General features: G+C 33.5%; 1 protein-coding gene across 3 annotated transcripts in view; it reads left to right on the top strand.

Annotated features, from left to right (window-relative positions):
• The window catches only part of ZSWIM6 (zinc finger SWIM-type containing 6), a 185840-nt gene that overhangs the window by 159048 nt on the left and 711 nt on the right, over positions 1 to 26081 (top strand). For all 3 annotated transcript variants that reach the window (XM_074282426.1, XM_074282428.1, XM_074282427.1), the window contains exons 5-14: positions 7879 to 8058; positions 11348 to 11524; positions 11813 to 11959; positions 13007 to 13153; positions 14800 to 15060; positions 17202 to 17337; positions 21414 to 21571; positions 22093 to 22256; positions 23397 to 23478; positions 25829 to 26081. The exon at positions 25829 to 26081 is cut by the window's right edge and continues 711 nt beyond it. In XM_074282426.1, the coding sequence (XP_074138527.1) occupies positions 7879 to 8058; positions 11348 to 11524; positions 11813 to 11959; positions 13007 to 13153; positions 14800 to 15060; positions 17202 to 17337; positions 21414 to 21571; positions 22093 to 22256; positions 23397 to 23478; positions 25829 to 26081 (1705 nt within the window). The remainder of the gene's footprint in view (positions 1 to 7878; positions 8059 to 11347; positions 11525 to 11812; positions 11960 to 13006; positions 13154 to 14799; positions 15061 to 17201; positions 17338 to 21413; positions 21572 to 22092; positions 22257 to 23396; positions 23479 to 25828) is intronic.

Below are 26081 nucleotides of genomic sequence, written 5' to 3'. Positions count from 1 at the left end.
ATTGCCCATAAATCCAGATTCAGTCTCCATTCTGTCCCTGAGTTGTTGTGGGATTTAAAGCAAGAACTAACCCTCGAACCTGTTTTCATACCTCTAAAATGTAGAGTTGAACCAGATTAATAATTTATCTGAATGTTTTTGAAGTTGAGAGAAACATTTGACTTTGTTGGTTACTAAGTGTTGGGTCAAAATTAAGTATGAATATGTTTTTTAAAATCATTTTTATTTTGTTAAATATTTTCCATTTACCAATTTTAAAAATTAACATTAGGGTTTTTTTAAATTTTGAGTTCCTCTACCCATTGAGAAAACAAGCATTTTGTTTATACATGTTGAAAAATACAAAATATATTACCATGTTAGCCATGTTGCAAAAGGAACACACATACATAAAAACAAAAAGTTTTTATGCCTCTCTAATGTGCTATTTAAGGACTAGCCTAGGGCTAAGAGAGGCTTAAAAAAATAAAACGTATGCTTCAATGTATGTTCAGAGTTCATCAGTTCTTTCTCTGGAAATGAAAAGCATTTTTCATCATGGATCTGTGGTGTTTTTTTAAATTTGTATTTCTCTAATCAGTAGTAACTTAGAGAATATTTTCATGTGACTATTGATAGTTTCAGTTTCTTCTGAAAATTTCCTGTTTCATATCCTTGGATCATATTTTTATAAATTTGGCTCAATTCCCTATACATTTGAGAAATGAGGATAGGTCAAAGAAACTTGCTGTAATTTTTTTCACAATTTCCTGTTTTTCTTCTAATTTTGGTTGTATTCGTTTTGTTTGTGCAAAAGCTTTTTAATGTCATGTAATCAAAATTATTCACTTGCCATGATTCTGCCTTATTTGGTCTATGAATACATTTTAAAAATAGAAATAATACAAGTATGTCTTAATTTAAGAAGTAAATATGTGCATGATAATAGAAATTATTGTTAAATCTTAATTTCACTTTGTAAAAACAATAAAATTACAATGTGGTTGAATGTGGATTTTCTTTAAATATTGAGCCCTTTTGACATTTCAGATAGGTTTTATCAAATGAGATCTTATAGTGGAAAGAAATTTGAATTTGGGATCAAAGGACCTTAAGAAGTTAACTTTATCTTCTTGGAGCCTCAGTTTTTTGTTTTTGTTTTTGTTTCTCATTTAGAAAATGAGGGAGGATAGATTATGGTGATCTGTCTTCCAGCTTGAAAATTTAATTTTACATACATTCTTCATAAATATGCATTTCACAAAATTTGTTGGTTTATTGATTTAACATTTGATTTATAATATGTTAAGCTAAAACCCTTTGGATAAAAAATTATTTTCCTATATTAAACATTTTATTCTTAATGAAGCATATACTAATATGCATGAATCTTACAGTGTAGAGTTGGTTCAAAAACTGTTAAGTTAGATGGGGCTTATACTATAGGTGAGGAATGAACCCTTAAATATTTGTCCAAGGTCCAATTCTTCAGTGTCATTAAATTAGCAGTGAACTGTAATATTAGCAGCAGATATTTCTTTATAGTCTTTCTTTATGTTTATTCTTTTTATTTCTTTGTATTTTATAAGTATATATTTATAGTTTCTTTACATTCTTTAAAATGCTATGCAAAGCATTTTATATCTATCATTTATTTTGACCTTTACCACATTGCTGTTAAGGTATACATGTGAAGCAGATTGGGGAACTAGATCTAGAATCTCCTCCATCTATAATACTGGTTTTTAATCTTTCATTTATTGAGTGCCTACTAAGTAGAATATACTATGCTATATTATTTCCAGAATCCTACCTGCCAAACAGAATCCTACAAGCCAATTGGGGTTATTTAGTACACTTAGCTGTCCCTGCAGAACAGTGTGAAGATCCTCATCCTGTCCAGCTTAGGGAGCTGTGTTCTTCCACTCCCCAATGAAACCCTTTGATTTTAATGTCTCATAATGTGCTCAGTGGAGACAAGTAGACTCATGATAAAATTTCTTAGTGGAGAATCATGTGATAAGATATACATGTTTAAACACTGAGTGCTATGCCTTTGAAGTTTGATTTCTTTTTTCCCTAAAGCCTTAAAATGAAATCTTGTAATATTTGGACAATTATAGTCTGGTTCGCAATAATGGTAGTTTTTGTCTTGATCTGTATATTATTTTTTATATAAATACTGTCATGTTTTGATAGTTTTTATTATGTTTCCTTAAATCTTTTAAAACAATTCTTGCTGAACTTTTGCATTATTTTGTACATGGGCTCGTATGGCAAAAAATGTGTGACTTTGAGTTTATAGACCTTTTAGGTAATCATTTTAATTCATACTTCACTGTTGTAGCAGGATACAGTTAAGTTGATTTGTCTGCCTTTTAGTGTAGGAGAAGGAGTTAGAAGAATTTGATAGTTCCCCACTCAGTTTTTATTGGCTCATGAAGTGATTCTTCAGAAATAACTTTCATACCTGGGATCATGGAATGCCACCAGTCTAAACTTTTTGCCAGAAACACTTAGAGAAAAAGTTGTTGCAAAATATTAACATTTAGGTAATAAAAGTTGCAATAAGATAGATGATTGGAGAAGGTGTTCTAGATCTAGTTCAGCTTTCCTTATTTTGAAGAAATTTTATTTTATTTGAAAAAATAGAGTAAAATAAAAAGAAAAATAGAAAAGAAATGCAAAAAGAAAAGAACGTTGTCATGGGCCCAGCAGAACATCAGGAGGGATCCAAAATATATAACAATAAATTCCCAGATCAAGAAAGTTTATGTATTAGTAGAAGAAATTATTTTCATGAATGTCCATTTTTTTCTTTTTTTTTATTTTTTTATTTAATTTGTATTTTATTTTATAATTATAACTTTTTTTTTGACAGTACATATGCATGGGTAATTTTTTACAACATTATCCCTTGCACTTACTTCTATTCAGATTTTTTTCCCTTCCTCCCCCAACCCCCTCCCCCAGATGGCAGGCAGTCTTGTACATGTTAAATATATTACAGTATATTCTAGATACAATATATGTATGTAGAACCGAATTTCTTGTTGCACAGGAAGAATTGGATTCAGAAAGTAAAAATAACAGTTTACACTCATTTCCCAGTGTTCCTTTTCTGGATGTAGCTGATTCTGTCCATCATTAATCAATTGGATTTGGATTAGCTCTTCTCTATGTTGAAGATATCCACTTCCATCAGCATACATCCTCGTACAGTATCATTGTTGAAGTGTATAGTGATCTTCTGGTTCTGCTCGTTTCACTTAGCATCAGTTGATGTAAGTCTCTCCAAGCCTCTCTGTATTTCTCCTGTTGGTCATTTCTTACAGAACAATAATATTCCATAACATTCATAATTTACCCAACCATTCTCCATTTGATGGGCATCCATTCATCTTCCAGCTTCTAGCCACTATGAAAAGGGCTGCCACAAACATTTTGGCACATACAGGTCCCTTTCCCTTCTTTAGTATTTCCTTGGGATATAAGCCCAGTAGTAGTATGGCTGGGTCAAAGGGTATGCACATTTTGATAACTTTTGGGGCATAATTCCAGATTGCTCTCCAGAATGGTTGGATTCTTTCACAACTCCACCAACAATGCATCAGTGTCCCACTTTTCCCACAGCCCCTCCAACATTCATCGTTATTTGTTCCTGTCATCTTAGCCAATCTGACAGGTGTGTAGTGGTATCTCAGAGTTGTCTTAATTTGCATTTCTCTGATCAATAGTGATTTGGAACACTTTCATATGAGTGGAAATAGTTTTAATTTCATCATCTGAAAATTGTCTGTTCATATCCTTTGACCATTTATCAATTGGAGAATGGCTTGATTTCTTATAAATTAAAGTCAATTTTCTGTATATTTTGGAGATGAGGCCTTTATCAGAACCTTTAACTGTAAAAATGTTTTCCCAATTTGTTACTTCCCTTCTAATCTTGTTTGCATTAGTTGTGTTTGTACAGAAACTTTTTAATTTGGTGTAATCAAAATTTTCTATTTTGTGATCAATAATGGTCTCTAGTTCTTCCTTGGACACAAACTCCTTCCTCCTCCACAAGTCTGAGAGGTAAACCATCCCATGTTCCTCCAATTTATTTATGATTTCATTCTTTATGCCTAAATCTTGGACCCAGTTTGATCTAAGTATGTGGTGTTAAATGTGGGTCCATGTCTAGTTTCTGCCATACTAATTTCCAGTTTTCCCAGCAGTTTTTGTCAAATAATGAATTCTTATCCCAAAATTTGGGATCTTTGGGTTTGTCAAACACTAGATTGCTATTTTTATTCACTATCTTGCCCTGTGAACCTAACCTATGCCACTGATCAACTAGTCTATTTCTTAGCCAAAATGTCCATTTTTCTTTACATCCTTGTAAATTGTTCTTTGATTCTCTACTGCACACCTTATTTACTTTATTCTTTTTTCTCCCTTTCATCCCTCCCCCACCCTAAAGCAAGCTACAGTTAAGAAAAGATATATTTATGTATATGTAAGTAGATATATACATATACACATATACACATTTCATACACACCCGTCTTTCCTATCCCTACTGACTCATTAAATTCCTGTCTGTAACTTGCCTTACTATTACTTAACCCTCCCCCTGCCTAAGGATCCCTTCCTTTTCTTCTTCCCTTACCCTTTGCTTCCCCATCTGCCAATCTCTCCCCCCTTATTTTTTTATAGATTTTGAAGGGTACTATACTCTTCATGGTAAATATGTAGTATTGTCTATTGAACCCATTTCAGTTGTGAGTAGGTGTTCAGAACTATGAGCCCTCCTCCCCCCCAATGCCTCTGTGTCTATTCTTCCTCTGCACCTCATTTATATAATATTATTACTCTTTTTACCTTAATTCTTCCAATCTTTCTTTGGGCTATCCTGTTGTTGATATGAATCTTAAACATATAATGTATGTATACACATATGTAAGAAACAAAAATTATTTGTCCTTATTTAACAAAATTTGTCCATGTTAAATTCCTAAAAATTGATCTCTTAATTCTGCCAATCTTTCTTTGGGCTATCCTGTTGTTGATATGAATCTTAAACATATAATGTATGTATGCACATATGTAAAAAACAAAAATTATTTTGTTACATGTAAAAAACAAAAATTATTTGTCCTTATTTAACAAAGTTTGTCCATGTTAAATTCCTAAAAATTGATCTTTCATATTGACATAACATATATGTTACATTTTCTGTTAAGTTCGGGTTTGGTTGATAGAAAGACCTGAAAATCTGCAAGTTTGTTGAATGTCCATTTTTTTCTCATTTAAAATTAAAAATAATTTTGCTGGATATGATATTTTTGACTGCAGGTCTAGCTCTTTGTATTGTCAGTAGATATGATTCCAGGTCCTGTGGTCGTTTATTGTAGCTGCTGCTAAGTCTTGTATGATTCTAATTGTAGCACTAGCATATTTGAATCATTTTTTCCTTGTTTCTTGCAAAATTTTATCGTTGATTTGGGGGTTTCAAAAATATTCCTGTGTGTTTTCCACAAAGGATTTCTTTGAGGTGTGGTGATGGGTGGATTTTTATTTCTACTTTCCCATCATATTCTATCAGTCTAGGACAATTTTCTTGTATTATTTCCTTCATTATTGTGTCATGATTCTTGTTTTGGTCACAACTTTCTTGTAGTCCAGTTATTCTTATATTTTCTCTTCTTAATCTATTCTTCAAGTTTGTTGTCTTTCTTATAAAATGTTTCACATTCTGTTCTATTTTCTCATTCCTTATGTTTTGTTATTTCTTGGTCTCCTTCATAGCTTCACTGGCTTCCTCTTGCCCAATTCTAATTTTCAGAGAATTATTTTCCTCTTTGTGACTGTACCTCTTTATCTAGTTGGTTAATTTTTTCCCCATAATCTTGTTTTTCTTGCATGTTTTTTTTTTCTTTTTAATTTTTCCTTAATGTCCTTCATTTGATTTTTAAATTCTTTTTTTGAGTTCTTTATATTCTCTTTTGGCAGGGAGCCATTTCATGTTACTTTTTGGGTTTGAAGTTTTTTGATTTGTTTTGTTTTGTTTTTTTTACTAATCAGCCAAGGATCCCTCAGTCTTCCCAGACTCAGACCCCCACTCCACAAACAATCTGTGAGGTGAAAGTTTCTCTGGTTCCTGCTGAGGCTCCAGCCACACCCAGCCAGCCCCAGGAATCCCCACTTGTTTGAAGAGCTAGCTTGGAGGGGTTTGCACTTTCAGACAGGTTAATTCCCAGCCTGTGGTCTTTCTTCAGAATTTCTTGGATTGTATCAGGAGGACCCTTTTCTGCCCCAAGTCTTATAGATTTTTCATGAGTCTATGTTCTCCATGAAGTGAAAATTTGTTCCATTTATAGGGGAAATCAAGAGAGCTTGAAATTTACTGACTGTCATTTCCCCAGAATCATTCCCTATTTTTATTTAAGGTGTTTTAATTTGGAGAAATTCATGAGAAAATTATAAATGTACAAACAAGATATGTTCTTGTGAACAAATGAAGTGAGGTGAAAAATACCACAGTGAAAAAAGTATTGGACCAAGAATCATGTGAGAAATCTGTAGAAGGGACTTAGAAATCATTTAGGCCATTCCCATTTTGCAGATGATGAAACAGTTCCAAAACGATTTAGTGATTTGTCTTAAGATCTAGATTTGAGTTCTGTTTCTGCCATATATTAACTTTGCGACTTTATCCTTCTGAGCCCCTCACCATCCTCATTTGTCAATTGGATACAATAACATTTATGTTCATAGAGTTGTGAGCAACAAGTGGAATGATTTGTGTAAAGTGATTGGTAACCTTTAGCTGTTAAAATTTTTCAGTATTGACATGAAGAAACTCTTCATTAAAATAGATCTCTTATAGTTACTTCCTCCTTAATGCACTCATTCTACTTTACTTCCCTACAAATATGTAGACAAATAGACATATAGACACACACACACACACACACACACACTTTCTCTCTCTCTCTCTCTCTCTCTCTCTCTCTCTCTCTCTCTCTCTCTCTCTCTCTCTCTCTCTCTCTCTCTCTCTTTTTCTCTCTCCCTTACTTCTTCCCTCCCTCTCTCTCTCTTCTCTAAGAGCTGCTGCTACAGATCCTAGTATACTTGTTTGACATGCTTTGCAGACCTAGCAATGCAGATTCTGTAGTCATGATACATGTGAAATTGTCAGTGTAGGTTATATTTCCTTGAATTTTTTTTAAGAGAATGTAAAGCATTCCTTTGTAATTTCTTCCCTTAATTACTGAAATTATGAATTAAATAATGTGCTTTTCTGCAAAATCTGCTTTAATATCTCAAAAAATGATTTAATTATTTTTGTTGATATAAATAAAAGTTCTTGATTTAATTTTTTGAACGTGGACATTATGTTTTATTTGATTTGCACAGTACCATTCATACTTTATATGTGTGTGTATAGACTTCTCTGTATCTATTAAAGCAAGAAAATGGGAAATTTAAAGTTGCTATGTTATATCTGAATTGAGGAAATTGCAAAAAAAAATTAAAATGAAGAAAGATAGATGTGTGTGTCCTTCAGGTTTTTTTATTTGTTTTTTAAATTTTGAAGACTTGCATTAAATAATGTTTCCTTTTTGTACATAGATTTAGAAAATGTGTAGGATTTTTTAATTCAGGATTTGAGTTGTAAATTTCTTTTATAAACTTAATTAGCAAATTATATTTAATCTTTAGGATATTTGAATTTTAGCTATTTGAACCTCTGGTTCAGTGAGGATCTCTGACTGCCTTTCTGTCTATTAAAACATATTGATTTCAGGAAGTGTCTAAAAGAAATGTTATACTGTGTCTATTTCAGAAGTGGTTTTAAATTTGTTATTTTAAAATTTCATGTGTTTAAATTTTTATTTTTAAATATTCCAGGGGCCCTGTGGATGTGTATAGTGTTAAATCCCCATTGCAAGTTGGAGCAGAAGGCCAGTTGGCTAAAACAGCTAAAAAAATGGAACAGTGTTGATGTTTGTCCCTGGGAAGATGGAAACCATGGAAATGAGCTGCCCAATTTAACCAATGCTTTGCCTCAGGGTGCAAATGCCAACCAAGGTCAGCCTAAATTGATACTCTATATTGTTATGCGCACATGAAATCAGTTTTCATAATACAAATAATAAAATGAGAAAACTGATTTTTAACCACTTTAGAATTACCTTTGAATTCAGTGTTATGAACATTTTATTTTGCTTGTATGTTAGTTCTTTTCTTTACTTTTTTAAAATTTGAATTAAACCCTCAAGCTCCTGAGATCTTTTGTTGTTTAGATTAAAAAATCTCTATATTTCAAAAAAAAAAAAAAGTGTAGTAGATTTTTTAAGACACCTTAGCATCTAGCTTGTTTAGAAATATTTTATAATAAAAAGAAACAAGAAGTAGATGGTCAAAAATACATGAAGAAAAATACTGGAATGCCTGAAGAAACATGTAGGTAACTATTGCTTATGCCTCCTTTATGTTCATATTATTGGTACAGATTATTGTTTTTCTCAATCTGATCTAATTTAGAGGCCTGCATATAATTTAAGCTGCTAATTTAATTCTATTGGCAAATTTTATGTTGAAAGAAATTATATTCTTTAATATAGAAAATGCACATTTTGTGAACTTCTATTGTATATCTGACTATTGCTTGAATTCTTTAGGATTTTGAAAACCTTATAGAGAAGCTGTTATTTTCACTTAGCTGTCATAATGTCATTAAAACCAACTTATAATGCCTGATTTTTGTGACTATTGTGCTGTTAAGTAATTTTTTTCCCCTTTTGCATTAGTGCAGATTTTTCCTGTGGATCTTTAAAGTTTAAAAACTATAGAAAAACTCCTGTAATTAGTTGAAATAGGCAGACTAGAATTGAGTTAATACCAATCTTTATGTAGCCAATAATGACTTTGTAAGTACAATTTTGTACTGCTATCATAAGTTTAAAGCCCTTGACTTGAGTGAAATAAGATTACTAAGAAGACAGTATATGAACTCCCCACAAAGAAATAAAATATCTTGCATTTTTTTAAAGTAGTCTCTGGATCGAGTCAGATATTTGGACATTTAGAGGGATTTCTGTCCAATCCTGCTTTGTCAGAGAAACTTTTAAAGATTTCAGTCTTGTGATTACAATATTGGAAACCTGTGGTATCCTTAAATCTCCATGAAAATTATATTCAGCAACTTAAAAACAAATTAGTCATCTCCTCCCTGTCTTCCCACTTCCAACCCTCAATTTCCTGGACATTCACCATCTATTCTTTCAAGTTGCCAGGAAAGAATATGCCTGAATTTGTATAGACAGTCTTCTTTATTCCCCTCTTTCTTGTACTTAACTGACTCCTTGTTCTCTTCTCTCTGGATTGGCATTCCAACATAGTGTATTCCCCTTTCTTCCTCTCCTACCTACAGTTCCTTTTGTGGAAGTGTGGCCTCTTGGCAGGCTTGCACTGTTAGAGAAGTAGACAACTCCAGACTAAGCACTTTTCACCAGCATAGTGAATATGCAACAAGAACTTGGTTCCCTTGGGCAAGATGTCTGTCTGCTTTGCTCAAGAGCAGTGGCTCCTGTTCTTAGCAGAGTGACCACATCTAATAGCAATAATTGGTGAAAGAGAAGACAAAGGACCTCTGTCATAATGTAAGAAAGTACTAGTCTCAACCACTACGGATAAAACTTGGAATATCTGAGACACAGATAGCCATATGCTCCAAGCTTTAAACTGAAGTGTCTGGATGCTAAAGCTTATCTGCAAAAATTTATTTACCAAATAGGCATAAATATTAAAAGTTATATAAACCTTGATCAAAAACTAGTTATAATCATTCAAAACTAAAAGAGGTGTTTGACAGATTTCAAATATCAGCTAGCCTAAGACTGGTTTAAGTTGGGCAAGTCGCTCAATGTCTCTTTAGACCTCAGTTTCCTCAACTATAAGATGATAGGGTTGGCCTAAAAGACCTCTAGACATAGGCTCCTTAACTGTTTTTGTAAGATGTGTTCCTTTGGCAGTTTGATAAAACCTATAGATCACCTCAGAAGAATGTTTTTAGATGCATAAAATATATAAGGATTGCAAAAGAAGCTACATTGTTAATCAAAAAAGTTATCAATATATATTTTTTAAAATAGTTGATTGACATATTTAAGAATCTCTGGTTTTGAGTTTGTTCTAGCCCCATCTTTTAAAGTTATTTTTATTGTGTCAAACTAAGACTAAATCAAGCTGCCAACACATTTTGTGACACAAGTTGACCTGAAGTTATTTTGCTGCTTTTTTCATTAAGTTAAAAAACTGAATGAGGTTCCAAATTCTAATGTTGTATGATTCTCTGATTATTACCAAATAATATACATAAAGTAGAATTAGTGACAGCATAGTATTTCAGATAAACTTTGCCCTATGAAAAACTGAAAAAATAGTTGATAGTCTTCTGTGGGGGGAGAAAAATAGCTAAAATTCTAACTACTCTGTTGGTTGGTACTAATGACCCCAGTAGTTAGAAAAATTATCCTTTATTCCCCAAACATTTCTTTTTTCCGTTAGGTCCTGCAACTTTGAACCCTACTCGGATTGTATACTTCTACTCTCTTGTGATGCCCCAGCATAAACTATGCTGGTGACATCACAGCAGTCATGGAACCTCCCCTGGAGTCAGGAGGCAGTCTGTAGGGTGAAGGTAAGTGCACTGGTTTGTTTTTTAACTATGTTGTGTGGCTTTGTGAAGTGTTAAATATTTATACTTATGCCTTTTGGGATGTAAAGTAGCATTTCATCATTATATCCCAAGGAGCATAATTTTTTTAATTGTGCAAAACCGCACAATATAGTTTAAAAATATAACCAAAAGCACAACACTTATTTGTATCTGTAAAGGCTGACTGTATAATCCTGAACGGTTCCATGGCTGATGTTGCATCTCTTTGCACAATATTTTGTGAGAGCTGTTGAGCTCATCAAGAGTAGCCTAAATACAAGTATCACAAAAAAGGGGATTAGTGAATTTCCACGTGATTTTGGTGCTGAATATCTCTTTTGAGCCCAGTTGCTGGGGGTGATATTTAGCATGTATACCAGAGTCGTGAATATTTAGTTTTCAGGATGCCTTTAACATTAGCTTCATTGGCTGCAAAATTGTTTGGGGTTTTTTTGTGTGTGTGTTTGACAAATCAAGGGTTTCTCTTGCCCCCTAGAACTTAGGAGATGAAATTTTTCACCAGAACTTTTCTGCATAAGGGGTGTAGGACCAGTTTATGCAGGGATGATTACAGACATCTGGCTACATAATGGTGTCAGTGACTTATTCACATATGAATAAGAGCTGATAGCATTTTCTGAATTGTGGAAATAACAGATTCATCGAGCAGACCACATCGGACAGTGTTCACACGGGCCATTGAGGCATGCGATCTTCACTGGCAGGATAGCCACTTACAGCACATTATCAGCAGTGACCTATACACCAACTACTGTTACCATGACGACACTGAAAACTCCCTCTTTGACTCTCACGGGTGGCCTCTCTGGCATGGTGAGTGGCTGCACCGGAAAGATGTTTCCATGACTTGTTCTTTGTTTAGTTTCTATAGCATTATGGGGAAGAAGAGGGGGGAGTATTATAGAGAGGGGGAGGAGATTCAGTAGAAGATAAATGAAAGCTTGGCAAATAAGAGCTGAATTTTTTACTCAAATTCTAGTACATATATAGTTTCTCATCTCTAAAGATTTAGTGCAAACTTTTCATCAGATGCATTTTTTTTTTTTTTTTTTTTGGATAAGCACCAGAGTGTCAACTTTTCCTCATTTTTCTCTGTTTTAGAACATGTTCCTACAGCATGTGCAAGAGTAGATGCATTAAGGTCTCATGGATACCCAAGAGAAGCACTGAGGCTAGCAATAGCAATTGTTAATACGCTAAGACGACAACAGCAGAAACAGCTGGAAATGTTCCGAACTCAGAAGAAAGGTGAATGTGAAAGAAGAGGGTTTCATTGGCAAGAGATTCTGGGTGATGAAATAATAGCTCGATTTTAAACTGCTCATGAAGAATCTGTATTTAAAATGAAATCAATGGAGATGACATTTATGTACTTCATTTTCTTTTAATTTAAAAATGTTGGTTAGTCTGTGAGAAGTGCTTTTTTTTCTTCCTTTGACTTTTGGGTTGGAGGGGGGGGAATCAAGATACAGAAGGAAAGAAATGAAGGAAAATTTTAAGACTTTTTTTCCCTTAAGGTAAGTTATTTTGTTTGGTATGTATGAGATTAAGCCTGAGGGCAGAGAAGGAATTGAGAAAAAAAAAAGGTCAGGTAGTATTTGAAAGGAAGGAGAAATGGATAGTTTTGAGAATTTTTGTAGTTATGAAAAGCAAATATTAGCTAAATAGACATTGACCAAAATGATTTTATCTATCTACCTGTCTAAATATTTATCTGTACACATGCACATACACATATACATGCATGCACACACACATACTTTCACAAATAGATACCAAAGGTTATATAACCTTTACATTGTCTGTGGGACTATACTGAACACCTAGGGCATTAACTGTTTTGTTTGTTTATTGTTATTATTGTTTTTAATAAAAGAGGATAAAGTTTTTTGAAACTGCAGAGTAGTACTCTGCATTAGCTTTCCTGGTTCCTGGCTTCTAGTCCCATAGCAGGTGGGATTTTCCCTGCTACCTCACCAGTGAGGTGTTACCCAGAGTTGGAATTGGAAGCATATTGTTCCATACAAGTGACACTACAGTTGATTAGCTTAATGTGGAATTAATAACATCTTTTTCATGAGAAAATACACTGTGAGCTGTTACCTAAAACACAAATTAACTTTTGCAACAACTTGTTTGTGATTTGTAGACTTTCTGTATCTTTTATGTTCTGTTTTGTGTATACATGTGTGTTTTGGTGATCAGTAATTTGTAACCAATTACATTACATTTAATGTCAGTGAGAAATAGCTTGATTTGGGTGCTGTTATTAATTGATAAACCTCTCTTCTGCAGAGCTGCTTCACAAGGGAATAACATCAATTACCAATCTAGAAGGTTGGGTTGGTCACCCATTAGATCCCATTGGTACCCTCTTTAGTAGCCTAATGGAAGCCTGCAGAGTGGATGATGAAAGTTACCCTGGATTCTCAGATTTTTCAGGTAAAATAGTTTAGACTTGGGTAAAGTTCTTTTGGATACTGAATGATATTACTCATAAAATACCCTTCCTCAGTTTTGTTTATTAAAATTCATAAAATTATTTCTCAGATAATTAGCATTCTTCATTTAGGAAGTAATTTCGACAAGTTTTAAGTTTTCTTCATCTACTTTACAATATTATACAATATCCAAAGCATTAAGTATTACTAAATGGCAAAATATTGGTTATGGAATTGTGTATTCAGAGAAAGAACAACTTGCTTTTTATAAAAAATAGTTCTGATGTGTAGGTTTGAGGAGAAAGTTCTTTGAGGATTCATCTTTTTGTTCTGCATGATCTTTCAGTAGGAGGCAGCATATTATGATGGCCTTATAATCAGAAAGACCTAAGTACATCTTCCCTCTAATACATACTAGCTTTGTGACCCTCGAAAAGAAATTTAATCTCTCAATATACCAAGCAACACTCTTAAGACAATAATTGTGGATCTGTGTTGGTAGAGGGAATTTCTTCATTGAGAGTTATTTTCTCTAGTGAAATCACAGGTGCTGGGAGGGGTCACTACCTATCAGACTAAAGCAATATTAAGGGAATTATTGAAAATTCATGGTGTTGCAAAAACTCTGTTCCTTTGCTCCTGTAATTTTTTTATTGTAATATTCATTAGCATAGTCCTTTGATTTTATATTGATAATTATATATTAGTATATTCATATTAAGCAAGATTCTTTAAAAGGAAAAGGGGCAAAGATTCTTATGAGAGATGCATATTTATTACCATGTATGTATATGAATAAATATTAATTTTAAGTCTTATTAAATATGTAGGGAAAATGGACTTCATTTAAAGAATTACAAAATAATTTGTAATTGAGCTTTTTGTTTAAAACCCAGTTCTGCACAGGGCTCAGTAATGCTTCTTCAGGTGCCAATGATGTGGAGTCCCTCTAGTACACGTGCAGAAAAGTTGGATAAAGAGATGAATTTGCCTACTTCCATGTAGGTCCTTAGAGGGCTTTCCTCTTTGGATTAATAGTAGCCCAGTTTCTGCCCCCAAAGTTCAGGAATCCAACTACTTATCTTAACCCCATGAGTTTTAGAAAACACTGTACAGTGTTTGAGATTTATTTACATTTAAAAGAGAACATAATTACCAAGGGATGCTCATTAAAGATGTCATTTTTGAAAATACACACTGTTTATTCAGATGAGAATAACCTTTGAAGTGAAATTATTCACATTAGGTTTAGAATTAGGAATACAGGGACCAATCTTGTTAAATCCCTACAGCCCTTATAGAAGTAAGGAAAGCACCATGAGTGATTTTGCTAGCCTTTACTAGTTAATATTCATTTACTTTCAGCTGTGTGCCTCATTAACTTATTTTTAGTTTAAACATTTTAGGTCTGTTCACTGTCGGGCTGAGGAGAAATTTGGAGGTGATTGATTTACAGTAGCAAGATTCCCTTCTTAATTAAACAAGATGTTGGGAGACTTCATTTTTATGTAACAGGTTTTCTGACTCTCCAGAGGTTAAATATAATAATTAATTAAACAACATTTGGTAAAATAAATATTTGTATGTGTCAGAGTGTATAGGGAAAATAGTTTGTGAACTATCATCCCTTTTATTGTTTCTTAACAGAAAATATGGGGCAGGGCAAGTCTCTGGAGTACCAGCACCTGCCTGCACACAAGTTCTTGGAAGAAGGGGAATCATATTTAACGCTGGCTGTGGAAGTAGCACTAATAGGGCTGGGGCAACAGCGGATCATGCCAGATGGATTGTATACACAAGAGAAGGTTTGCCGAAATGAGGAACAGCTCATTTCCAAGCTACAAGAAATTGAGTTGGATGATACATTAGTGAAAATTTTTCGCAAGCAAGCAGTCTTCCTATTAGAAGGTATCTTGATCTTATTCAGCTTTGTTAGAAGATAGTTGCTTCCTGAGTTGCTTAGTAATACCTTTAGTTTGACTTCTGAATTAATTTCAAAGCATGATAATTTCTTTAAGGAGTTTGTCATTGAATGATCATATTTGTATTCAGACTGCCTAAGAGGATAGGATCACTTAGGAAGGAAAAAATTGGTTTTTAAAATTAAAAACTGGGATGAGAGGGGAAGAGAGAGTAGCCTTATTATCTCTGTAGCTCATTAAGAAGTAGCCCCATCTCATGCCATATGGTTTTCAATAGGACTGCTTTATTTGGACCATCCCATGCTAGAAACAGACAAAATCTGATTGCCATTGACTATATTACCATTTGCTTGGACAATTAAATAATAGTATTATTATTGAATGGTACCTCCCTGAATTATTGGCTGATGTGTAGTGTCTGGTATTTTGGTGTATTGTTTGCAAATACTGGCAAAAGTATAGAGAATTTGGAAAGGAATGAGAAATGTTTCTAATAACGATTTGTTAGATAGAAGTTAACCAACTCAAAAGTTTTCCTGTAACTTTTAAAGAAAACTCCAGTTGTCTTTCTATGGTCAAGACCAGAAAGAAATGCAAAAATGAAAACAAAAAAAAAACAATCCATAAAGAGCCTTAAAAAAACTATAAGCTGAACAGTTGCAACCTCAATATCTGAAAAGGTATTGCATTTTAAAAATTTGACCTTTTAAAAATAAATTATCAAGAAAATATTTTAATGCATCAAAAAGGAAAATCATGACATTAAATTTTTTTTTCTTAAGACATAGTAAAAAATAAGACTCAGAAAAAGGCAGTTCTGAGAAAATAATGTAAATTAGGACATGAGGTATAGGTTTCAGATCAGTTAGATAAGGATACATATTTTTATAATTTTCTGATCCTCAGTTTCCCATAAAATTGAAATACCTATTTTCCCTGCCACTGGATTGTTTATAAGAAATACGTTTTATAAATATTAAAGCCCTTTATAAATGTAAAATATTTCAAGAAATATTCAAGATAGTTTAGGTGGTGAAGGATGGTTATATTCAAAATAGAAACTGCAAAAAAAGACTAATTAAAATACAATGAAATATTTTGCATTTCTTGTTATCAATGACTCCACAATAAAGAATTTTCTTGCATCTAAAAAACATGAGACCACTTTTCTCTACCGCAGATAATTTTATTTTGTCCTGATGAGTAGGGTCCTCTCATATAAAACCAGTTTTGCTTATAACTGAAAGAGAAAACTAAATTTCAGACTATTTAACAATAAATCAGTATAAACTCTCTGGTTTCACTTTGAAATTTAAAAGAGACTATGTTGCCAATGTCAGTGCAACATTCAGCAGACACAAATGGGAAGATATTTTTTGTTCACTAAGCATATCACAATTACTTTGAAAAAAATGGATTTTGATTGCTTAAATGTAATTTTGTTTGAAAAATTACAGTTACTATACCCTTTTTAAAAATGTGTTGATTTATATCAATTAAGATTTATTACCCTTTTATTCTGATGAAATTTTTAAAAAGTAGAAGTAAATAGTTCCTTGTCATTAGATTATTATTCTTGTAGAATACTAATTTTAACAGTTAAATCACAGCACCTTCTTAGTTTGCAATTCAGAATATTTCTAGACACCTAAATTGTTTTGCAGTCCTCAATGGTCAGATTTGTGTGTCGCTTTGTACCAAAGTTTAAAGTGTGTATTCATTGGTACATCTGTTAACTTTCTGTCATCTAATGAACAAAGCTTCAAAAAGATATTCTAGATAATTTCTCCAAGTTTTACATTTCAGAAAAATGCTTCCTGTATGTGGTGGTCCTAACAATATAAAGGGAGGCATCATTTTCACATAGCACTCTGCTTTTTCTATTTAATTTGTGGCACAATCATTTGAATCATTGCTCTATGACACAAATTTTGAACTGAATCACAAATAAGCTATCTTTACTTCAGGTTTTCCTCTTCTCTATACTTAGATTAGAGTCTTAATTAACTGGAGTTTTGCTTATCCCATTTGTATAAATTTGGTTTAAATACTTTTTATCATCTATGGAAGTAATTCTATTTTAGAAATATTAAAAAAAAAACAAAAAACTTTATGCTTTCTCCACAGCTGGACCATATAGTGGTTTAGGAGAAATCATCCATCGAGAGAGTGTTCCAATGCATACATTTGCCAAGTATCTCTTTACCTCTCTCCTACCTCATGATGCTGAACTGGCATACAAAATTGCACTGAGAGCAATGCGGTATGTATAGAAAGCCCAGCTGGGAAAAAACAAACAAAATTCCCCACTGGGAAAAATGGCCTATAACTGACTCCTACTACTAATTCATTCATGTTTCCTGTAACCAAGCAAAAGCTAAGGAAACTGTTTGCCTATGCGTCTTGTGTTGTTTTTTAAAAGCAGGAAAAGAACCATACTTTGGCCTGCTGGTATGCTGACATACTAATTTTAAAGATATTTTTATTGGCTTTCCCTCCCCCCCTCCCTTTTCCTCCTTAGATCTAGATTCTGGTATTAGTGGGTTATTTTGGGGCTGTGTTTAATCACAAGACAGTTTTCAATTAAAACCTTTCTAAATAATTCATTACTTTTTGAATATTAGATTTTTTGAAAAAGTAAAGAATAACAAATGTGTTTGACAAAATCTAATTGAAACCTTCAGAGCTGCCATAGTTTTCACTTTTATGTGGTACTTTTACTATCCATCAATAATACAGGAAAGCAATTGCATCACAAAGTACCTTTATGGTTGGCTCAAAGACAAGAATATGAATAGTATCTTTACAGTGAAAGTAATGACTTATTGAGGTTTTCAGAAGTCTTCTTCATATTCCTCATAGTTGTGAACTATTCATCAATTCCCTCTTTCTTATATGCACATTAAAATGTCTTTTATTGCTCCAACCAATTTTTCCACTTTTAAAAAAATGCTAATTACCAAATATCCATTTGTCTCATTGCCATCCAACCTTATGTGTTTTCAGGATGGCATTTTTTTCCAATCTCCACTGAATCTTCTGAAGTTGTAAATTTGTAAAACTTCAAGAACATCAGGCCTGATTTGCAAAATAGCTAAATGTTTTTAAGAAAAATTTGTATTCCTCTTGTGTTCTTGAAGTTTTACAAATTTACACTTTTTTAAAAAACAGAAAAATTGGTTGGAGCAATGGGAGACATCTTAATATGGCATATAAATCCATCACCATTGCCATGAATTTGGCATTCCTCTAAAACTGTGTCTCTTATGTCACTCATTTTAAACAAAATTATGAATGACCTTGGATCTCTTCAGGAAATTGCTTTTAATTAAATGTGATAGAGACAGAGTTATCATATGTGTATACTCAGAGCTAAATTTTTTTAAATTTGGATGCATACTTTTCCTGGCCCTTGAGTCTCCTTAATTTATCAAATTCCATTCAGTTCAGCAAACCTTTATTAAGTACCTATTCTGCATAAAGCACTGTGCTACATTTTGTGTGTACAAAGAAAAAATGAAAGTTTCTACCTTCAGGGAACTCACATTCCATTAAGGGATATGACATGTTCACAGGTTGGAAGAAACAACTTATTCACAAAATATGAGTGGGAGCAAAAGAATATTAACAATTGGATAAGGAAGGGAAAGGTCTCCTGTCCACTCCACATGAACTTTCTGTAAGGAAACCAAGGATTCTAGAAAGTAGAAGACCACATTTATTGAAGGTATAGAGGACTACTAGGGCAAAAGCATATGGAAGGAAGAGAAAATATTATGTGTGAGTAAATGCTAGCAAGGCCAGTTTTAACTAGATCATCTGATGCACGAAGTAGAGAAATATTAAATAACTGGACAACTAGGGGGGAGCCAGATAGTGAAAGAGCTTAAGTATTAGCCTGAGAATATATTTTTTATGTTAGAAGCAAAAGAAAATTCCTGGAATATGTTTTAGAGTATGATAGAAGGTAGAGAAGAAGTTGTATGACATAATCAGATACATACTGTAGGAATCTCCACTTTGCAGCTTTGTGAAGCATTAATTGGAGAGGAGAAAACCTGAAAGTTAGGAAAGAAGTGAAGAGTAATCCAGAATAAGAGTTAACAAGAACCTAAACTGGAGTAGAAACTGTGGATAAAGAGGAGAATGAGAGATGTCGTTGCTATAGAATTGACAACACTTGATCATATCTGGGGATTGAGAGAGAAAAGGAATAATCAAGAATTGCAATAAGTTTACAAAGCTGAGAGACTGGAAAGATGCCATCAATAGAAATTGAAAAGTTTATAGGTGAGTTGAGTTTCAGGAAAAATCAAGTTCCTTTTAGGTAAGCTGAATTTGAAAAGCCGAAGAGATGCTCATCAATTATTGGGTAATGCAGTAACTAAGTTCATTGGACATATGGGGGTTAGAGAGATAGAGAGAAATGTATGAATTGTTTGCAGATAGTCATAACTGAAGTTGTGTAAACCAAAGAGACCACTAAGCAGAGACCAGGACATAGGCTCAGGGAATGCCTCCACTTATTGGCCAAAGTGATGTAGATAATGATTCAGCAAAAGAGATTATCATACAGAGAGAAGAACCGAGAGGGACCAGTGTCACAGAAACTAAAGAAAGGTGTGAATGTTGTGGTTGGCAGCATCACCTGTTTTAGAAGTACTGAAGGTGGATACTTTTCCAGTATCCAGGATGATATCATGATTAGAGTGGTAGTTTAATAGTTGTTGTGTTTTGTTGACAATGTTTTAATAGAACTTTAATAAAATTAAATGGAAGTTTTCTATGACATGTTGAAATCTGACATAGTCAAATCCAGAAGATTCCATTCCTTTTGTTAAGAGTAGAGCCTTAGTGTCATTTTCTCCTGCTTACTACCATTGGCCAGTTATGAAAGTTTGGCACAGAATAATACTCATCTGTAGTGCCTGCAGATTTGAGTTACCCTTTAAAGTGCAAAGATTCCTTTAGTCTCTAGTTCATTGGAAGTTGTGTATAACAACAGAACAATGAGGAATATTGTTATTTTAAGCCCCTTCCACATGGCTCTAACTAGAGAAGCCTTTCAGGAAGCTACTATGGAAGAGAGATACATCATGATAAACTGATCTTTAGAGGATTCCAGAAATAGATAGTAGAAAAAAGAGAGGTCATCTTTTGCTTGCCTCCTCTCTTTCCCAGCTCTTAGTGGAAGGTGTTGGTCTCAGGAAATGTTCTTTTAACATTATTTCCTTTTCTACTCTGTGGTAATGGTTTCCCTCTAAAACAATTTTGGCAAAGTTTATTCTTGGATAAATGGATAATTTTTGTTTTTTTTAATTAGCCCACAAAATCATATACCTGACTCTTCTTCCCCCAGTGCCAGTTATTGAAATGATTCATTTAGCCAACAAGACAGATTTGTGACATACATGTTAAGCTAAGTATATTTTCTGCGAAACAAGAAATTGAGGAATTTCAAAATATACACAATAAAAGATAGGTATCTGTTAAAAATGATCTCATCTTTCTGTGTCACTCTCTGCTTCTCTTTGTTTCTGTGTAGCTATTTGTCTCGCTTTCTGTCTGTCTCTCTGGTTCTCTCTGCCTGTCTCTCTTTGCCTCTGTCTCTGTCTGTCTGTTTATGTCTCCGTTTCTCTCTGACTCTTTTTCTCTCTCTCCCTCTCATTTTCACTTAATTCAGATCAAGGGTAGTTGATCCTCAAGATTAGACATTTCATTGAAGTCATGGGGAAATATGAAAGTAGTCTGTAGGTTGAGTTAATGTTTTATTTTCTAAATCAAAAAATAAATGCTAAAGGCATATTTTGTTTGTATCTAAAGGGTATAAGAAAAAAGCTTTATTGTGTGTAGAAATAAGGGGAAAAGGACAGTTTCCTTTCTTTCTCATCCAGTTTTACCATTAAACAATTAGTTTCTTTATCTCAAATTTCTCCTAATCTGTATTTCAGTACACTCTGAACTGATTTTCCATTTCTAGTCTTTCTTTTTCCAATTTTTTTTTTTAATATAAGTGAATGAATTTGAAAATTGAGTTAAGAAAAATGTGGCAATAGAAAAACATAAATCTCAGTCTTCAACTGCTTGGTCTGCCTATATATTCTCATGTTTCTAATGATGCCTCTTAGGTTTGGGTGATTAATAGTTAATGAAGCTTTTTGGCAAAGTGATTTTGAAATTCTGGCAGAAGAGAAATTGTCATCTACCACAGCTCTTGCACCTGGGCTGTGTATGCTTTCTCTGTAGTCAAGCAGCTCTTGTGGCTTTTGCTTGCCAATAACCATAGTTATAATGATGGACAAGTAAAAAGAGGCAGCCTGCCTTGTCTTCTCATTACAGATTACTAGTATTGGAATCTACTACTCCAACAGGAGATATGTCCCGCCCACACCACATTGCATCAGTTGTTCCAAACCGGTATCCCCGCTGGTTTACCCTAAGCCACATTGAGTCCCAGCAGTGTGAGTTGGCATCAACTATGCTAACAGCAGCCAAAGGTACAGTATTGTCCTTAAGACATAAGTATTTTGTTTATTTTCTGGGAAAGATAATTTTTATTTCAAGTTGCTTAGATTGGTAGTAATTCTAATGTAAGACAGTTTTTTTGGTGGTCATGATTTTTAGGTTAGGAGTAATAGAGCTGATTGAAGGCTAAAACTAACTTACCTGGGTCATCAGACTATCCCCTGTGTGGCTACTTATTTTGTAGATCGAGGATAAAAGTGGTTATTTAGACTCAGAAGTAGATAAATGTCTACTTAATTTTCCATTCCTTAAAATATCCATGGATAAGATTAGGGGGCTGTTTGTTATTTCATATTGATTTTGATTCACATATGCATTTGCTTACTAAAGGTGTATTGTGGTGTCTGATATTCATATACATTGAAGTAATTATGGCAACAGTTGTAATGTCTCTTCCATCAGTGAACATTTCAAAATAAATTAATTTGTGTAACTGTTTTCTTTTTTCCTCCTTGTGCATGTATGTTTGCTTCCTCCCCCTTGTCCACTGCAGGAGATGTTCGGAGGCTTGAAACAGTATTAGAATCCATCCAGAAAAACATTCACTCCTCATCACACATTTTTAAGCTTGCCCAAGATGCATTTAAGATAGCAACTCTCATGGACAGTTTGCCAGACATCACTCTTTTGAAAGTGTCTCTGGAGCTAGGCCTTCAGGTATATCACCAATGTTATTATGTGGGATTTGAAAACTTTTGTTTTAACACTTGTTTTGAGGATTGGTAAATTCAAAGAAGACTTAATATTTTTAGTATAGGTAAGTAAATTCTCAGGTGCACAAACCTGTTAAATATTCATAAAATTTTACTATTTGAGGGCATTTAATAATTCCCAGATGAAAGGATCTGCTTTTTGTCTTTTACAAGATGTAAGGCATTTGTAAGCAGCACAATAGAAAGAACACTGACTCCAGAAATAAGAATCCAGGAGTTTTGCCACCAAAAAAAAAAAAACACCCAACAAAACTGTGGTTTTGGGCAAGTCACTCACCTTCTCTGAATCTCAGCATATTCCTCTTTAAAATAAGAATAAACATACCTGTGCAGCCTTCCTCACAAGGTTGCTGGGAGATTCATGTGAAGTAATATATGTGAAAGGGCTTTAAAAACTATGAAAAGCTAGATCATTGCCTTGTAAAATCAACCTTCCTGCCCAATAAGAACAGCCTTACCTCCTCTATGAGTTATAATCCTAAGTAGCAACATTCTTTCCTCCTTTGAGTGAATAGAGAAAGATGATGAATAATCCCTGAATCTGTAAGGGATTTATAATTCAAAACTTGAATTTTTTGGAATTTTGTATTTTCAGAAAAACATGATGATTACTTTGTTTTTGCATTTTATTTTCTTCATATTATACATATTACTTGGTGAGTTTTTAAGAGTGTTTTTTTGTTTGTTTGTTTGTTTTTAAATTTCAATTTCCATTGCTTGACAAGTCTTCCTAAATTCAAAGTCTGCTTTTCCCATTATACAACACTGCTTCTCAGCACACTAGTACAAAACTGTAAATGTAGAAGGCAAAGAATAATAGGCAGAGTTGATACTGACTGATAGCTTGGAAAAGTTACTTTTTTGAATAAATCTCCCCAGTCCAGAACAATTATGACTTTCCCTACCAGTACACAAGAACAATAGTTGTTAATGATGTAGGGAGCATGTTCTATGCATAAGGACTACTATGATAGAAGTGTTTGATTTCTGATTATTAGGTCTCTTACAATTTCCACATTATAACAACATATTACTATTCCATTGATTTATATTATTGCTAATTATGTTTTCATAATTTTGGCAGGTTATGCGAATGACATTGTCTACTTTAAATTGGCGACGGCGGGAAATGGTGAGATGGTTGGTAACATGTGCAACTGAAGTGGGTAAGTAAATAATATTTCAAGAAACAGCTTCCAGAATCATCATTACTATTTGTTGTCATGTTTAGGATGCAGCAACATTTGCTTTGGGTCGTCCAGGAAAAAAAATTGACTTTCCAGTTTATATTATACTAGTAAAAGAAATACTAAGAAAGGTTTTCTTACAAACAAGTAAAAGCACACAATAAATGCTTGTTTTATTCTTGAAACCTGAAACTTCTTTCCGGTTAAATAATGAACCAGTTTTGAATGCATAAAAATCAGGAATATACTTTTACTTACATTATAGAAATACTTCATTGCAACACAAATCACAAGATAAATTTCCCTTTTTGTGGCCAGGTCCTATATTCTTTAAACAGTCTCTGAATTTACATACAGAATTTTTATTTTCATGTTTCTGTTTACCTGAAAATAAACTAGATTAAAAAGGAGTTTCTGGAGGGAAAAAGTTGAATTAAACTTTTGAGTTTAATTTTATGTCTTGATTATAATTTGTTAGTATTTCAGAAAGGTAAGTCTTTTTTTATGAGGGTTCTCAGAAATTCTAATGTGCTACAACCCATTTTTCTTTTCTTTGTTTTTTATTCTCTTCCCTACCCTCACACTGAGCAGTATCCCAGGCAATAAGCATTCATTCTTTGTTACACTGTCTGTGTTCAAGCTACTCCTGAACTGGAAGTCTACTTTCTACCACTCTATTTGAGATCTGACTTAAGGCTTAGTATAAGCATTGACTAGCATATCTGAATAAGTCTACATAATAATACCTCATTAATTAAAAAAAAATGTTATCAGTTCAACCTGAAAGTTTGATCACTCTTATTCTAAACAATACCTAAACAATTGCCTTAAAGGCAATTGGGATTATAAGTGACTTTCCCAAAGTCACCCAGCTAGAAAGTGTTAAGTGTCTGAGACCAGATTTTAACTGGGATCCTCCTGACTTCAGGGCTGGTGCTCTATCCACTGTGCCACCTAACTACTACTCCATAGTAGTTCTATTCTCATGCTGCTATTTCTACTACTATGAGGGCATCTTGTTGTCAATGTAAGTATGCCCTCCTCACATAGAGAGGTGTTCTTCTATTCCAAATATTTGCATCCTTCAGTTATCTCAGTGTTTTTGATCCTATCCCTGTTATTTTAAATGGAATGAGTAAACAAGCATTACTTGTGGAGTAGGTGAAATAATGCTGTTAGTATGATTCTTGCCAGTTGTCTGTCAGGACATGAAGTGCATTTATTACATTCTCATGATAATCTAGTTTATAGTTACATGTAAAAGTATCCTAAAGTGAGCCCTTTTGGGTTTAGAAATGACCTATGGAAATTATTTGAGTCTATGGGTCATTGACTACGTACATTTAAATAAAGATAATAGGAAGTTTCTAGCTACACTGAGTCTTCCTCTCAAATTATGAGGATAAAACAAAATCATTAGTTTTGAGATTAAGAAAATGATAACCATTGAATGTGGTTTAGGTGAGCTTAAGTTGGTGAGAAATTACTACTAGCCATAAGAAGATGCCCTAGTCACTCATAATTGATAATTTGTAAAGCACATCAGGCACATATTTCCCCTCTGCAGTAATAAAGTGGTACTAAACAAAAATATAAACAAAACCACCAACAAAAACAAAATGGCAGTTATTTAGTACAACGTTATCTTTTTTTTTTTTCTTATCTGCATCAGAAAAAGACACGTCCTTTGCTAGGACAAAATATATTATGAAAACTATTGTTATAGTTTTATTTGTTAGTGATCATACAATGTGTCAATATTTTGAAAGTGTAGAATTAGTGTGAATATAGGATCACATTTATAAGGGTAAGACCAATCCAAAAATTACTTTTAATATCCTAACCCATCAGATTCATGTTGTTAGGCTTTGTTGACTTGATATTTATTATTTAAATTATATGCCTTTAATATTTTTCAGTGATTCGGGCACTTTTGTCTTGGCATTTTAAGGAAAACAAAACCATCTAGAGAAACTGTGCTTTGAGAAAATCATTTTATCAACAAAAAATGTTAACAGTGTAACTGACATTAGATGGTTGTAAATTAGAATCAGTTGTCTTAATCTACCAACAACACAGTGAAAATATCAGACACTAAGAACATTAGTTCTTTATTATGAGATGTCCATATTTCTTTTAGCTTTCTTTGTTAAATCTAAAAGATTGCCTTCCATAATAAATAAGAGTTCTTTATATAAATCTTGTCACATATCTTCTTATAAGATTGAGTTAAATTTTGTTTTTCAAAAAACAAAAAAAGAAAGAAAGGAAGAAAAGTTAGCTTCTGGAACATGTTGGTTGGTGACAGTCCCTGTTCTGTGTCTCATAGGTGTTTATGCACTGGATAGTATCATGCAGAGCTGGTTTACACTCTTCACCCCAACAGAAGCCACTAGTATTGTCGCTACAACGGTGATGTCCAACAGCACCATTGTCCGTCTACATCTAGACTGCCACCAGCAGGAAAAACTGGCCGGCAGTGCTAGGACGCTTGCTCTTCAGTGTGCCATGAAGGACCCTCAGAACTGTGCCCTCTCTGCACTGACCTTGTGTGAAAAGGATCACATAGCTTTTGAGACCGC

The sequence above is a fragment of the Sminthopsis crassicaudata genome, chromosome 1, assembly GCF_048593235.1.
Source record: "Sminthopsis crassicaudata isolate SCR6 chromosome 1, ASM4859323v1, whole genome shotgun sequence".
Lineage (NCBI taxonomy): Eukaryota > Metazoa > Chordata > Mammalia > Dasyuromorphia > Dasyuridae > Sminthopsis > Sminthopsis crassicaudata.
Note: the sequence above shows the minus strand (reverse complement) of the source record. Positions and strands in the feature narration are given on the sequence as shown.